This window comes from Bos grunniens, chromosome 23, assembly GCF_055505025.1.
Source record: "Bos grunniens cultivar Pamir isolate PY7600 chromosome 23, Bosgru_T2T1.0, whole genome shotgun sequence".
Taxonomy (NCBI): Eukaryota; Metazoa; Chordata; class Mammalia; order Artiodactyla; family Bovidae; genus Bos; species Bos grunniens.
In genome coordinates, this window is record NC_141187.1 from 44,397,083 (window position 1) to 44,411,091 (window position 14,009).

A 14,009-nucleotide genomic window follows, 5' to 3' on the forward strand; every position below is an offset into this window, starting at 1 on the left:
TGACCCAGGGATGGAACCCACATCCCCTTTATCTCCTGCATTGGCAGGAGGATTCTTTACCTCTAGTGCCAGCTGGGAAGCCCAATGAGGGTCTCCAGATCCTGCTAATTTGTCACATGTGTACTAACCTTTCACCTCAATACCCCTTCCTTTCTCCTAATGACGACAACTATCTGCTTGCTCGTGTGTGATAAAGCTCTCCATATCTACTTTATGGATGAGGTTTTGATACTTAGAATGCTTTGATCTTACTCCTCCAGGACAAAGAAGGAAGTTGAATAATTCTGATGACTATTTCTTGTCTTCATTACATATTTTTTACAACTAGATATGGCTTCTAGGGAAAAGATAATGTCTGTCCAGCTGCACATTTGTTGCCCATAATTTGATAATCCGTGCGGAAAACAGAAGTTGGCTGATGCTGACTCCACAACAGGGACATGTAGGGTAAAAAGCAGACGAACTTCAAAGGCCTTGGTTAGAACTTGGCTCTAATGCTTGTCATGTGACTCTTTCGACCTTTTCTCAAGAGTTTTACAATCTGTGAAATGAAGCAGTTGGACTGTAATCTTGGAAATCTTTCCAGCTCTAACATTCAATGATCAGAACTTTAAATCTGGTGCATGTTTTTCAAAATTTGGAACCTTAGTTTCCACTCTTTGAGAATTAACTGGGGAAGTTTCATAGGCTCAAAAAAATAACCAGTAGTTAACTGTTCTGCTTGTGCCCTCCTTCTGCACGTTATTTAGCTGCTTCTCTACATGTACTGGGCAGACTGATGCTGGGTTACAGGCACAGTTTGAATGTGTCATTTCATAAAACTTTGGTAAGAATGTAAATTGTCTAATTTGGAAACAAGTTGAAATTGTGGACATTTTACTGCCCCGGCTACAACCAGCCTATTCTTGTCCTCTGATGCATTTCACGGTTCAACTTGGACCTACAGCTTAATTATGACTCTCTCCTTGACTGTTTTCATAATTCATGTACTGGCTCCATGATTTACACCTGTAGTCAGATTCCATATTATAACTGTTTTATCAATTTCCTAGTGAAAAGTTCGCAAAACGAGCACCCATTCCACACAATATCAGTAGATGTTTGGAGGAAAAAACTTTGATGGTTTCATAAGTTTGAGAAAACATTGGATGTAATCATTGAGCAGGTTTCTTTATCTGAGTGTCTAAGACGCTTTACTGGGCTGATGCTCAGTGAGCATCTCTGAGAGGAAGATACAGGGTGCTCAGCTACTCCAATGTGCACAACCAGGAAGTCCTCTCTTCCCGGACCACCTACCTGGATATGATCCATGGCACATATTTTGGAACAACTGTTTTTATAAGATACTCTTTTTAAAAACCATGATTGTCGTAATTTTTTTTCCCCATAAAGTGTGACATGCATGGATGGCACATCAAAGAATCAAGGAATATTTGTACATCATGCAGAATAGAGAGTTAATAGTATGAGTTAAATAATGAATCTTTTGGCTTCCGTTGTGGCTCAGCTGGTAAAGAATCCACTTGTAGTGCGGAAGACCTGGGTTCAATCCCTGGGTTGGGAAGATCCTCTGGAGAAGGCAACAGCTACCCACTCCAGTATTCTGGCCTGGAGAATTCCATGGACTACAGTCTATGGGGTCGCAAAGAGTCAGACACAATTGAGTGACTTTTACTTTCAGTAATGAATCTTTAGCTCGTTTTATCAAGAAATTCTGACAAGGTTCCCACTTGGGATATAAAGCTACAGTGTGGAAGAAGATTGGGCTTCCCTGGTGGCTCAGACAGTAAAGAATCTGCCTGCAGTGCAGGAGACTCGGCTTCGATCCCTGGGTTGGGAAGATCCCCTGGAGAAGGGAATGGCTACCCACTCCAGTATTCTTGCCTGGAGAATTCCAGGGACAGAGGAGCCTGGCGGGCCACAGTCCATAGGGTCACAGAGAGGTGGACACAACTGAGCACCTAAGGCTTTCACACTTGCACACGTGGAAGAGGATTAAGTAGCCAGCTCCTCAAGAGCTGGTGTCCTGGCTCTGTGTCACTCCACCCTCCACTGCAGGAACAGAAAAACCCCACAAAACTGTGATGTGCTGTTGCTCCCTTTCAACCAGGGATTACAGCTCGTCAAATTACGAGCTGTGAATCGTTTCATAATTTTAAAACCCTAACGGAAAGTAATATGTGTGATGACAATGTATTTAGCCATGGAAATACACAGTCCTAGCCAGAGTACCTTGAAAAAAAATCACATCAGATGGAAGCAGTGTCACCAACCAGTCCATCATACAGCTCAGGATAATCTCCATTGCTTAGTAATGGCAAATACTGTCCAAGAGGAAATAATCACCCGAGACAGCTGAATCCATTATTCTTTGAGAAGTCATAAATATAGCCAGAGGTCACAAAAATATTTTTAAATGGTACTTAAATGGACAATCACCAACTGGTGCGAGACTAATGTGGTTCTCTGTCAAATCTTTTTCAAATTTCATAAAATGTAAAGGCTTGGTATGCATGCATGTGTGTGTGTGTGTGTGTGCACACATGAATGTGCAGGAGAAATGGCGGGGGCTGGGGGGGGCAGTGTGGCTGTGAGGAACAGTATGTTCTCCCATGAATGGCACTACAGAAATCAGAGGTAATGGGAAAAAAGGAAAAGTGCAGGAGGTTTTGGCTCAGCATGTTACAAAAACAGATGTCCATTTATTGACTAATAATGTTATTTAGTATTAAAAAACAGCATTTCATAGCAGAAGTGTTGCTTTAATTCATTTTCCACATTAGACACTAAGCTTTCTTATCTATAGATATGAAACACCAAAGGGCTTAATTTATTCTAAACTACTCAGAAGGAATTTGAAACATTAAGCCAGCGCTCGGAATGACCTGACCCTAGTCCAGCACAAGTTTATTACCCAAGAGATAATTCATGCTTGGCTCAACCAAATTAGAACTGTATTGGCAAGAATCAGGGAAAGATACCAAGTTTAGGATTATATAGCATGCATTTTACCCACAAGTAATACTTACTAGACATTTAAAAACATTACCTGTAGAGTATAGAATCTTTTATGTGAACCGATAAAAGCTCTGCAAGTGTTTCATCTACCACTCAAGGGGCTGAAAAATCTGAAGCCAGGAGTGACAGAGACAAAGTGCCAGAATGGTATCAAGGCTGGGCACACAGAGTGAACTTTATGAATGAACCCACCACCTAGAGGGGTTTTTATGAATGAACCCACCACCTAGAGGGGTTTTTATGAATGAACTCACCACCTAGAGGGGTTTTAGGAAGGAGGGGAATGGCCAGGAAAAAAAAACAAGAGGTTTTTGTATCTAACCGAACAAGATCATTTTGAGGAATAAATTGAGGAGTGAAACGGATTACTAGAATAACCAGAAAATGAGCTGTCTGAAATGAAGAGTTCAAGAAGAAGACCTGGTAAAGACTGAGGAAAGGGACTCAAGAAAAATCACAGGCATCACTCAGCCAAGATGGATTCCAGCAAGAAGGATTCTGGGAGAAGTTTTCTCTAGTAACCCAACCGCCGTGCACTGCACTGGCGTTTTGAGAGCGGAAAGTAGGCTAAAAGCCAGAGATTTGCCCAAGGTCACATGGGGCTGATCAGGGAACTGCAATCCTGTTCTTTCTCACATCCTGGTTCTAGATTACGTTCATGGTAGCCAGTTACTCCTCACTGCTCTGAGAACATCAGGTGAGATCAAAGGATGTTTGGGAAAGGATTCCCAAAGCCTGCAGCCCCGTTAGTTCCCACTTCTTAGAACCTTAGGCGAGTCTGCGCATGAAATGTCCCACGCTTTTTCTTCCTCCCACTTACACAGTGTTGAGAAGCTACTATGAGTCCAGCACTGGGAATACGGAGATGAATAGAAAAGAATTGCCACCCACAAGTCCTCAAGAAGAGACAGAGAGGCACAAGGAGCAAACGCCATATGAAGGCAGAGACTGCGACTGGGATGATACGGCTACCAGCTAAGGAATCCCAACATTACCAGCAGCTGCCAGAAGCCAGGAGAGAGGCAGGGGGCCGATCCTCCTTGCACTTCCGAAAGGGAACAACTGTGACGACATCTTGATTTTGGATTTCTTGCCTTCAGCACTGTGAGAGAATAAACTTTTGTTGCTTAAAGCCAAAAACAGAAAAATCACACAAAGACTAAACATGATTTGAAAGATAACTAGAGAGCTGGTTAAGCAACTTAAGTAGAGAGTAAAGACATGTTTCAGATGGGTGGTTAAGAAACCCAAGTGGTATCATACATTGAAAGTCTGAGGTTAGAGTCAAGTGCATTATTTACAGGTTTAAAAAATGTTATTTCATGGGTGATTTGGGTCTCTTCTTCTATGAGCTCATAGAAAACACCTCAGGAGATAAAAGATTATTATACATTTCGTTTCTCCCTTCAATAATCGGATGACTGTAAAGACACATTCCAACCTTAACGTCGACCAAAACTTTAGACAGGCTTCCATGAATCTCTCTCCCGCACCAGACACCTGTCGAGAAGCACTGGACCAGCTTCTCTTGAAAACCTCCAGTGAGAGAGAAGTCAGTTCTCACTGGATTAGATTAGTGAGAAAAGTGAAATAATTGATTCAGGCAAGGATCCTCGCTGGATGCTAAGACCATCAGGTAAAATTTTTAGGGAAAATGCCATCTGCATAGTACCAAAATTCACCACACAGATTATGTTGTGTTAATTGCACACAGGAAATGGTGAGACCTGGAGGTCACCCCCTCTTAACCGAGTGATGAGTCCGTGTTTCAAACGATGGGGCAACCTTCCACTCATGTCTCCTGATGGGATGCAACTCCAGGTACATGCCATCATCCTAAGACAAACTCTTGCCCCAAATCTGAATCCAATCACGCTTCCAAGCCTAACTCTCAGTTTACAGAAAATAGAAAATCACCATTTGTCTGACAGTCAGTCCAATCCAGAAGGTGGGGGCATTGACAAGGTAACTGGCCTGCTTTTTTGAGTCAATGTCACAGGAAAACAGGTAGGGGACTGTTCCGGAATAAAAGAGAATAAGATACACAACAACCAAGTGCGACGTGTGGAGCTTGATGGGATTCTGGTTTGTAATTTGTGTTTCAAATGATGAAAGGTATTTTGGGAACAAATAGAAAAATTTGAGGAGGCTGCGTATTAAATGATATTAGAAAAGTATTTTTAAGTGTTTTAGATACAATAATGATATTTTAGTCAAATTAAAGTATGTCCCTTATTCTTGAGGCTTCCCTGATAGCTCAGTTGGTAAAGAATCCAGCTGCAATGCAGGAGACCCCGGTTCAATTCCTGGGTTGGGAAGATCTGCTGGAGAAGGGATAGGCTATCCACTCCAGTATTCTTGGGCTTCCACTGTGGCTCAACTGGTAAAGAATCCGCCCACAATGCAAGAGACCTGTGTTCGATCTCTGGGTTGGGAAGATCCCCTGGAGAAGGGAAAGGCTAACCCACCCCAGTATTCTGGCCTGGAGAATTCCATGGACTTTATATTCTTAGGGGAGAGAGAGCAAAAACAAATATAACAAAAGGTTGACTGTTGATGACTCTCAGTGGGTCTCTCAGCAGATAAGCATAAATTAACATTCTTAAGTTATGACAAGCACAGGTAACTGTTTCCCTTAATCTGATTCTTTCCTCATTTACGTAGAGATTCGGAAATGAATGAAGCCATGACTCTAGATTAACATATGGTGCCAATTTACTAAGTATCATAAGCATAAAACTGTGACATTCCCAAATTACCATGACCTTGCCTAACACTGGTCATATTTAAATATCAGGTAAATTTTTTAAACTTGTACTGATCACACAAGGTTAGTGAATTCCCAACCAAAATGGATTCTGTTTTGCTCAGCAGCTAGGCAGTCTGGAAAACAAATCAAGCACATTAAAACCAAAAAATTTTATTATAAAGACAATGTTTTTATTTCATCTTTCCTACTTTTGTCCTTTTCCTTAAAAAAAAAAAAAAAGCACAAAGGTCTTTTATAATAGAGTAGATCAGCTTTGTCAGAAAGTTCTAGAATCTTTATTTGTATAATAAAGGCATTAGCTTAATCAATGTGTTTGAAAGCTCAAGTTTGCAATTATCTAATGTTAAAAGAAGTCCAAAATAATTGAATTTCAACCATCAGTCAGAAAAAAATCAAACATCTAGCTTGGAAACAATAACAATTTAATGGACAAATAAAACATCACCACAATAAATAAAGGATTGAAGCACTGTCCTTTTTTCATCCAACATCATGAAAAGGTTTTTTGTTGTCATACATTTAAAACTGGTTAACACCAAATTAACTTACTGGCAACTGGGAAAAAAAAAAAAAAGAAAAGAAACGAAGACTACCACATTACAGAGACACAAAGCGAGCACAGCGGGCCTGGCACAAATAGCAAAACGCACGGCGCCCACAACCAGAGCTCCCTAGAGCGCACGCCCCCGATAACGCACCAGGCCATCTGATGTTACATTTCAGGCAAAGCAAGCCTTTTTTAAAAACCTCATAAACATATAAATCCAAACCACAAAACACCTCCTAAACATGACATTTACTCTAAGTACAAATGGATATTTGGAAATTGCATTCACAATGCCATCTAAACTAGATTTCGGGAAATTATAAGTATATAGCTATATTGGGGCTTAAATTCACTGGGCCACATCCCACACATACTTTCCCGTCATATTTACCCTGGGCATACACAGTCTCCAAGTTAACAGTTACAGAATTAAAAACTACTGTTCTAGAAAAGTATCGATTTTTCCTGAATAAACAGATTGGAACTGGTCCACTGTCTTTCACCCAACAAATGTTTCGTCACAAATACGTAAAGTAGCCTTAGTAATGCCCTTTTCTAAGAGTTATAAGTATTTAAACATTTATCATCAGTAATGAGTTTTAGGCTAAAAAACCTTTTTTTTTTTTTGCCTACTTTCTGTGGGCATTCTATTCCCTCAAACCTAAAATCTGTTACCCAATTTCTTCTCGTAAATATATACATTCAATGTCCCCTACCTCACGAAAAGAAGTTCATTAACTCAAGTCATATAAGCTTATGCTTTTATTTGAAATAAACTGCATGAGAACTTGAATCCATTCTAAAAGGGACTTAACAGGGATGGCAATATGGGAGATTGCACTCTACCCTTCCATTTTGTTATATACTCCCTTGAAGGGCATCAGCTTGACATCTCTCTTGCCCATCCTTTTGCCTGAGCTACTGCACATAAGCCTAAACCATTATATTTTGGTACAGCTCAACAGAACACAGCAAAATACTTAGGTTCTCGGCACATCAAACCATGAGCTGGAACAGCTCCTGAACTGGGCCTGGGTTTCCACTGCCACAATTTATGCCAAATTGTTACAGGATTAAGTTAAGTGAGTCCATAGTAGAATTTAAAATGAAACGGGGAAAAAATAATCGAAATCCACATATAGTTATAGCAACTAATTTAAATGGAACCCCATCCAGGATAAAGGATGGTGCTGAATGAACAATGTGGTTTAAAAAAAAAGAAGAAACTAAACTAAAATGCTTTAAGGAAAAGCTCAAATTGGATCTCCATGAACTGCTCTGACAGAATTTCAGAGAAAGCTGGAGAGCAGAAAATAAACATGGAGAAAAAAAAAAAGGGTGTGTGTCCCAAACGAGTGGCCACATTCTGCTTTGAGGTTTACTGATGCCAATTTCCCGGCGTTTTAAGCTCTCTATAGTAATGTGACAAAACAGGCATATAGCTGAAACCACGCAAGAGGCTGGGTTCCTCTTGGCAAGTACCATGCACGGAGGGACCAGCACCTGAGCTGGAGAGGATCCAGGGAAGTGCCAACCGTGGGCCAGGGGCAGGGGTGTGCACTGTGCAGACGGGTGTGCCCTGGGGCTGCCCCCCTCCTGGGTCTACCCTCCATCCCAGGCTAAGATGATGAGAAGAGGCACCAGTTCATGCCTGACCGTCCACAAAGACTCCAGCCGCCACAGCACAACACGTCGGGCCCCGGGGTCCATCTAGCAGCCCTGAGTGGCGGCTGCCCTGTCTCTGGGAAGACTCAGTAGCAAAGCGCTAGAAGGCTGAGCTGATCCCTGTCTCTTTTTTGCTAACACGTAAGTAGAAATGAACATGTTACTTCCAGCATACAGGAAAACCACAGAGTCAATATCTGGATGGAAAACAGACCACAGACATATGCCCAGTGGCTCTGTTCACACCATGGGCGCCGATCACAGAGACTGTGATAGAAAACAAAGGCTAAGTGACCTAACTTGACACGTGGCAAGAGGTGTCTGACTTCTCGGCGCGCCAGTCTCGCTTAAGAGGACGGTGCCAGACAGTCTAGGAATTCGTGGCAGACACACTGGCAGAAGCCATACACCATCAGGATGACGAGGCTGGAGGGGACCAGGCTGACGAAGACGACCCCCAGTGTGACCTTCTTGGAGACCAGTAAGTAGATGCCCAAGGGCAGGGAGCTGAAGTACAGCAAGCCCAGCAACCACACCAGCACCCGGATGGACGTCTGAAAGACCAGGGACGTGCAGTTCCACATGGTCCAGTTGTGCGACACGGCGGTGGTCACCGAGTCGAAGCTGGAGGGCCGGTAGAACTCGACCACGGGCGTGGAGCTGAGCGAGGGCGAGCTCTCCCGCTGCACCTCCATGATGGTGATGACCAGGCAGTTGGAGGACGCGTGGGAAGGGCTGACCAGCGAGGCCAGCCGCTTGGGGGTCAGCAAGAGCTCGGTGGGGTTCTCGGGCAGGCACTTCTTGCCTTTGCCGCCGCCGCAGGTCAGGTTCAGCAGGATGTTGTTGTCGTCGGGCAGGCTGCTGACTTCGTCATCCGGTAGGCACGTCTCGAACCTGCAGAAAGGGCAGACGATGACGCCATGCGGGGAGTCCCCGAAGTTGATGATCTTGCACAGGCATTTGGCACACACGCGGTGGCAGCACCCCAGCACCTTGGGCTTCCTCTGTTTCAGGTTGTACCGGTTGTAGCAGATCTTACACTCCAGCTCGTCTGAGACCTGAGACTCGGCTGCCTCCTCTGGCAGCTGACTGGCCATCCCGGGCTCTGTGCCTCCCGTCCTGGGCCGGACGGGCTGGACGGGTCCCGCAGAAGGAAGGCTTGGACGGTGCCTTCTCTCTGAATTATCACATCGTCCAAATCAGGCAAAGATGCACACAGGCAGGAAAAGGAGGGACAGAAATCGGCCGGGCATTTTCAGTTTCTGCGTATCGCTCTCTGTCTCAAACAGCATATTGACATAAGCCACGAGAGGGGTCTGCAAAGGAAAAGAGATTCTAATATGGTGAGCGGTTCGCTGAAAAGTGCTTTACGGAATTTTCTGAGCTTCCAGCGATTAGAAGTGGCAGACTTGAAAGGTTAAATCCCCAGCATCTTTTCACGCGTTTCTGCCTCCAGGATATAGGAAAGCATTATCTCCATGCTTAGCTTTTTTCAGTCCACAGATATGATAGTAAAGAAGGCATTAAGAATCTTAGCGGTGTGAAGTACACTGCAGAGCACTGTGTGTTCAGCTCAATAGAGAGATTTTTCTCTCTGAAATTGTACAAATTCGGCCTTTTTGAAGACAGAATGGGACACTTACCAGAAATAGATACATTTGCAGTTAAACTCCATTCAGTATAAATTAACTCTTTTAGAGGCTCATTGGTAATAAACTCCGATTGTCTAAATAACCCCAATAGTGCTTCAGAACACACTAAAGGAGGGAAAACTTAAGGATAGATGTTGAAAACATGTTTTCAGAAAGTAATTTATACAGATGAGAGTGTATTTAAATACAGCAGACTATTCTTACCTTTCCAGTGTAAAGAAATCTGTTACAAGTGTCTTCCTTATTTGACTATTCAATTTCAAACTTTCTGTTTCAATACTAGTCTTGCAAACCATGGCTGTACACATACATTCACTCAAAGAAGAGTGAAGCATATGACACCTAAAATAAGCATTATATCCAAGTCAAGTCTAATTGCCAAGACAGAGAAGAAAACACAGAAATGGAGTTGTTAGTCGTGTCTGACTCTTTGCGACCCCATGGACAGTCACCTACCAGTCTCTTCTGTCCGTGGGATTTTCCAGGCAAGAATACTGGAGTGGGCTGCCATTTCCTTCTCCAGGGGATCTTCCCAACCCAGGGATCGAACCCAGGTCTCCTGCATTGCAGGCAGGCACTTCATCATCTGAGCCAAGAGTGTTTAAACACAGAACACACGTGCAGTTATGTCTCAAAACATGAAGAATCATGCATGCATGGCTATCAAAAAGTACTCAAACTCCAGCCACTTGCCTACTTTAGCTCATGTAAACTCTCTCTATGGTGAACAGAAAGCATGATGGTTGCTATTACTGCTGACTTTGGACAAATGGCTGAAGACTGATGTCACATAAACAGTCCATTCTCAATTATTAGGACTAAAAGAAGGGAGCAGCAATGTGAGAAATCTCCAAATAATTTTTAGCTTTAATATATGTGATTCGGGGCTAGTAGATTTGTCCTGGGCTTCCCAGGTGGCGCTAGGGGAAAAGAATCTGCCTGCCAATGCAGGAGACTTGAGAGACATGGGTTCAATACCTGGGTCAGGAAGATCTCCCGGAGGAGGGCATGGCAACCCACTCCAGTGTTCTTGCCTGGAGAATCCCATGGACAGAGGAGACTGGTGGGCTATGATCCACAGGATCGCTAAGAGCCGGACACAACTGAGCAACTTAGCACACAGGCACGTGCAAAGATTTGTCTTAAATTATATTTTGCTTGGAAAAATATCAGAATGTATTTGAATTTCTGAGAAGACCCCCAAGGAAATAACAGCAGAGGGTGGTCATAAGAGTTCTGAGAAGTAGAATGCAACTATGCCAGCATTTTAAATTTGCCATGGACCCTACTGCCTTAACAGAGAAAAGCCAGTGTGCAGGTAAACTTGGATGGTTTTTGAAATCATGACTAACTGGTTTGTGAATATGTATTATCTTCCTTTTAAATTATGACCTTAGTTAATTTTAAACTGACTCAATATAGTACAAGAATGTATAGTGTAATGGCTAGCATGGTAAGATGTACTCTTGGTGGGAAAAGGAAGACAATCAATAAGTTAGGCTCTTACCTCTGGCATCAGCCAAAAAGTATAGGTAGAGTTTTTTTTAATAGAGTTTACTATTGCAACCCACTCCAGTATTCTTGTCTGGAGAGCTCCATGGACAGAGGAGCCTGGTGGGCTACAGTCCATGGGGTCACAAAGAGTTGGACATGACTGAGCGACTTTCACATCACTTCACTTTACACTGTATATGAATGCGTGTATTTCAAAACTGCTATTAAAGCTAATTTCTCTGTAACTACACTGACATGCAAAAAAGAATATATAGAACTTATTGTGATCATTTCACAATATATATGTAAGTGACATCTGTTGGGATCCCATGGACTATATCCCGGCAGCCTCCTCTGTCCACGGGATTCTCCAGGCAAGAATACTGGAGTGGGTTGCCATGCCCTCCTCCAGGGGATCTTCCCAACCCAGGGATCAAACCCAGGTCTCCCACATTGCAGGCAGATTCTTTACCAGCTGAGCTACCAGGGAAGCCCCTATAATGCTGTATGTAAATTGAATCTCAATAAAACTGAGGGAAATGAAAAAAATTTAAAGGCTGTGTGTGTGTATAAGAATACATTACATTGTCAACATCTGATAGTCAGCTGGTTACTGTAATACTTTCTGTACCCAAGCTTCCTACCATTAAAGGAGCAGCAGGAAAGTTCTATTAATATGTTGAGCCAGCACAATTTTTATTTCCTAATTCTGGGAACATAAGTTATTCACTGAGCCAATGTGTGTCTGAAAGTCACTCAGTCAGGTCCAACTCTTTGTGACCCCATGGACTATACAGTCCATGGAATTCTGCAGGCCAGAATACTAGAGTGGGTAGCCATTTGCTTCTCCAGCGGATCTTCCTGACCCAGGAATCGAACCGGGGTCTCCTGAGTTGCAGGCGGATTCTTTACCAAGTGAGCTATCAGGGAAGCCTCACTGAGCCAATACTGAGCTATTATTTTCAATAAAGCTTACCTTTTTCACAGAACCACTCTTCATTCCTATGAACATGTTTAGAGTGTTATGATCATAACGTTCTAAAAATTCATACAGGGGCTTCTTGGTAATGTGCAAAAATAAAAATACTGAATGTTTAAATATCCAATCAAAAAAGTACCTACTTTATCTCTAAGGAGTTTTCTAGAAAACCCACTCTATTAGCTTGAAATACTTCATCAACTCCAGGCTCTGAAAGTGGCACTTCTGGGCAGGACTGGCTGACAGCCTTGAGCTCGGGTCACATCCCAGGAAATGCAGCCAGCACAAGGGCTTTCTTTCTGGAATGGCATAAACAGGGCAGTGTCTGTTCCTCTTGGGAGGATGGGGTACCAAGTTCTAGGATACTTAAATACTTCATGTGTCTCCTTTTAATTCTAAGGTCCCCCTAAGTACTCAAGTAATAGCCTAAAATCTGTAACTTTATAGGGTTACAATTAGTGGGAGTTGTTAATCTGATCATCTAAAAGTTGGACACTGCAGCTCATTCCCACCCTGCATTCACTCCACAACTGTGGGCCTCAATTCAAATGCTGAATGAAAGAAACTAGACCCCGGAGAGCACACAGTGTATGACTCCATCTTTAGAAAGCTCAAAAAACAGGCAAAGGTAAGCCGTGGTAGGGATGCAAGTGTAAGTGGTAAAACTAAGAAGCCAAGCCAGGAAGCGATTAGCATGAAAGTCAGGACAGCAGATACACCTGGGTGTGGGCTGAGAGGCTTGACACGGGCGGTGCCTGTGAGCGTCCCTGTCGCCCTACACCATCGGGCAGCATGTTTTTCTGTACTGGCGTTACTTTCAGAGTAAAAAGTGTTTTGTTTTGTAAGTCCATGGCTAAATACATTTGCTACTTTGATAGCCCAGACTTTTCTGTCCATGGATACTTTGGATCAACTTATTTTTTTCCTCTGTGATCTGTAAGTTCATTCATTTTTTTTTCCACAAAATTGAGATGCCAGTCATTTATTTATCATGTAAATATCCAAGCGTCGCTATAAATCAATATTAAAAAGGATGGAGTCTTTAAAGTGAGCAAATCTGGAGCATTACTTGATGAGAAAAACTAAACGTATGTCTCACCAGACACAGGGCAAAGAATCTGGCATGCTAAACTGCCTCAAAAACAAATACATGTGGTTACGTGAGGTGAGTGATGTCGTACCCCATCGTGTTAATCACTTTGCAGTACATCCGGGTATCAAATCATCACACTGTGAACGTTGAACTCACATAATATTGTGTACCAATTACATCTCAATAAAGCTGGAGGGAAAATAAATACAAAAGGTAGATTTTCTTTTCCTAGAAAAATATCTATTCAAATATCTGAAGCTGATATTCCTCATTAGCCACTTAAGTCTTTAATCCTTTTATAGATTATCTAGTGTAAGTATATACAAAGAGATAATCACCTACTATAATTCTTATAAATTAACTTGAGTTTTAGACAAAGGACTAAATATTTTCATTGCCCTAAATGTGTTAAGGTCCATATAGTTAAAGCTGCGGTTTTTCCAGTAGTTATGTACGGATGTGAAATTTAGACCATAAAGAAGATTGAGAGCCAAAGAATTGATGCCTTCGAACTGTGGTGCTGGAGAAGACTCTTGAGAGTCCCTTGCACAGCAAGGAGATAAAACCAGTCAATCCTAAAGGAAATCAATTCTGAATATTCACTGGAAGGACTAATACTGAAGCTGAAGCTCCAATGCTCTTGCCACCTGATGCAAAAAGCCAACTCACTGGAAAAGACCCTGATGCTGGGAAATATTGAAGGCAGAAAGAGAAAGGGATGACAGAAGATAAGATGGTTGGATGGCATCATCAATTTAATGGACATGAGTTTGAGCAAACTCTGGGACATA

At 42.6% G+C, this 14,009-nt stretch overlaps 1 protein-coding gene across 1 annotated transcript in view; it reads right to left on the bottom strand.

The window, feature by feature from the left end:
* Positions 1-6,189: 6,189 nt before the first annotated feature.
* Positions 6,190-14,009, bottom strand: part of RNF182 (ring finger protein 182) — a 52,463-nt gene continuing 44,643 nt past the window's right edge. The window contains exon 2 of the mRNA XM_086370239.1: positions 6,190-9,316. Coding sequence (XP_086226365.1) covers positions 8,348-9,097 — 750 coding nt within the window. The 5' untranslated portion in view covers positions 9,098-9,316 and the 3' untranslated portion in view covers positions 6,190-8,347. The remainder of the gene's footprint in view (positions 9,317-14,009) is intronic.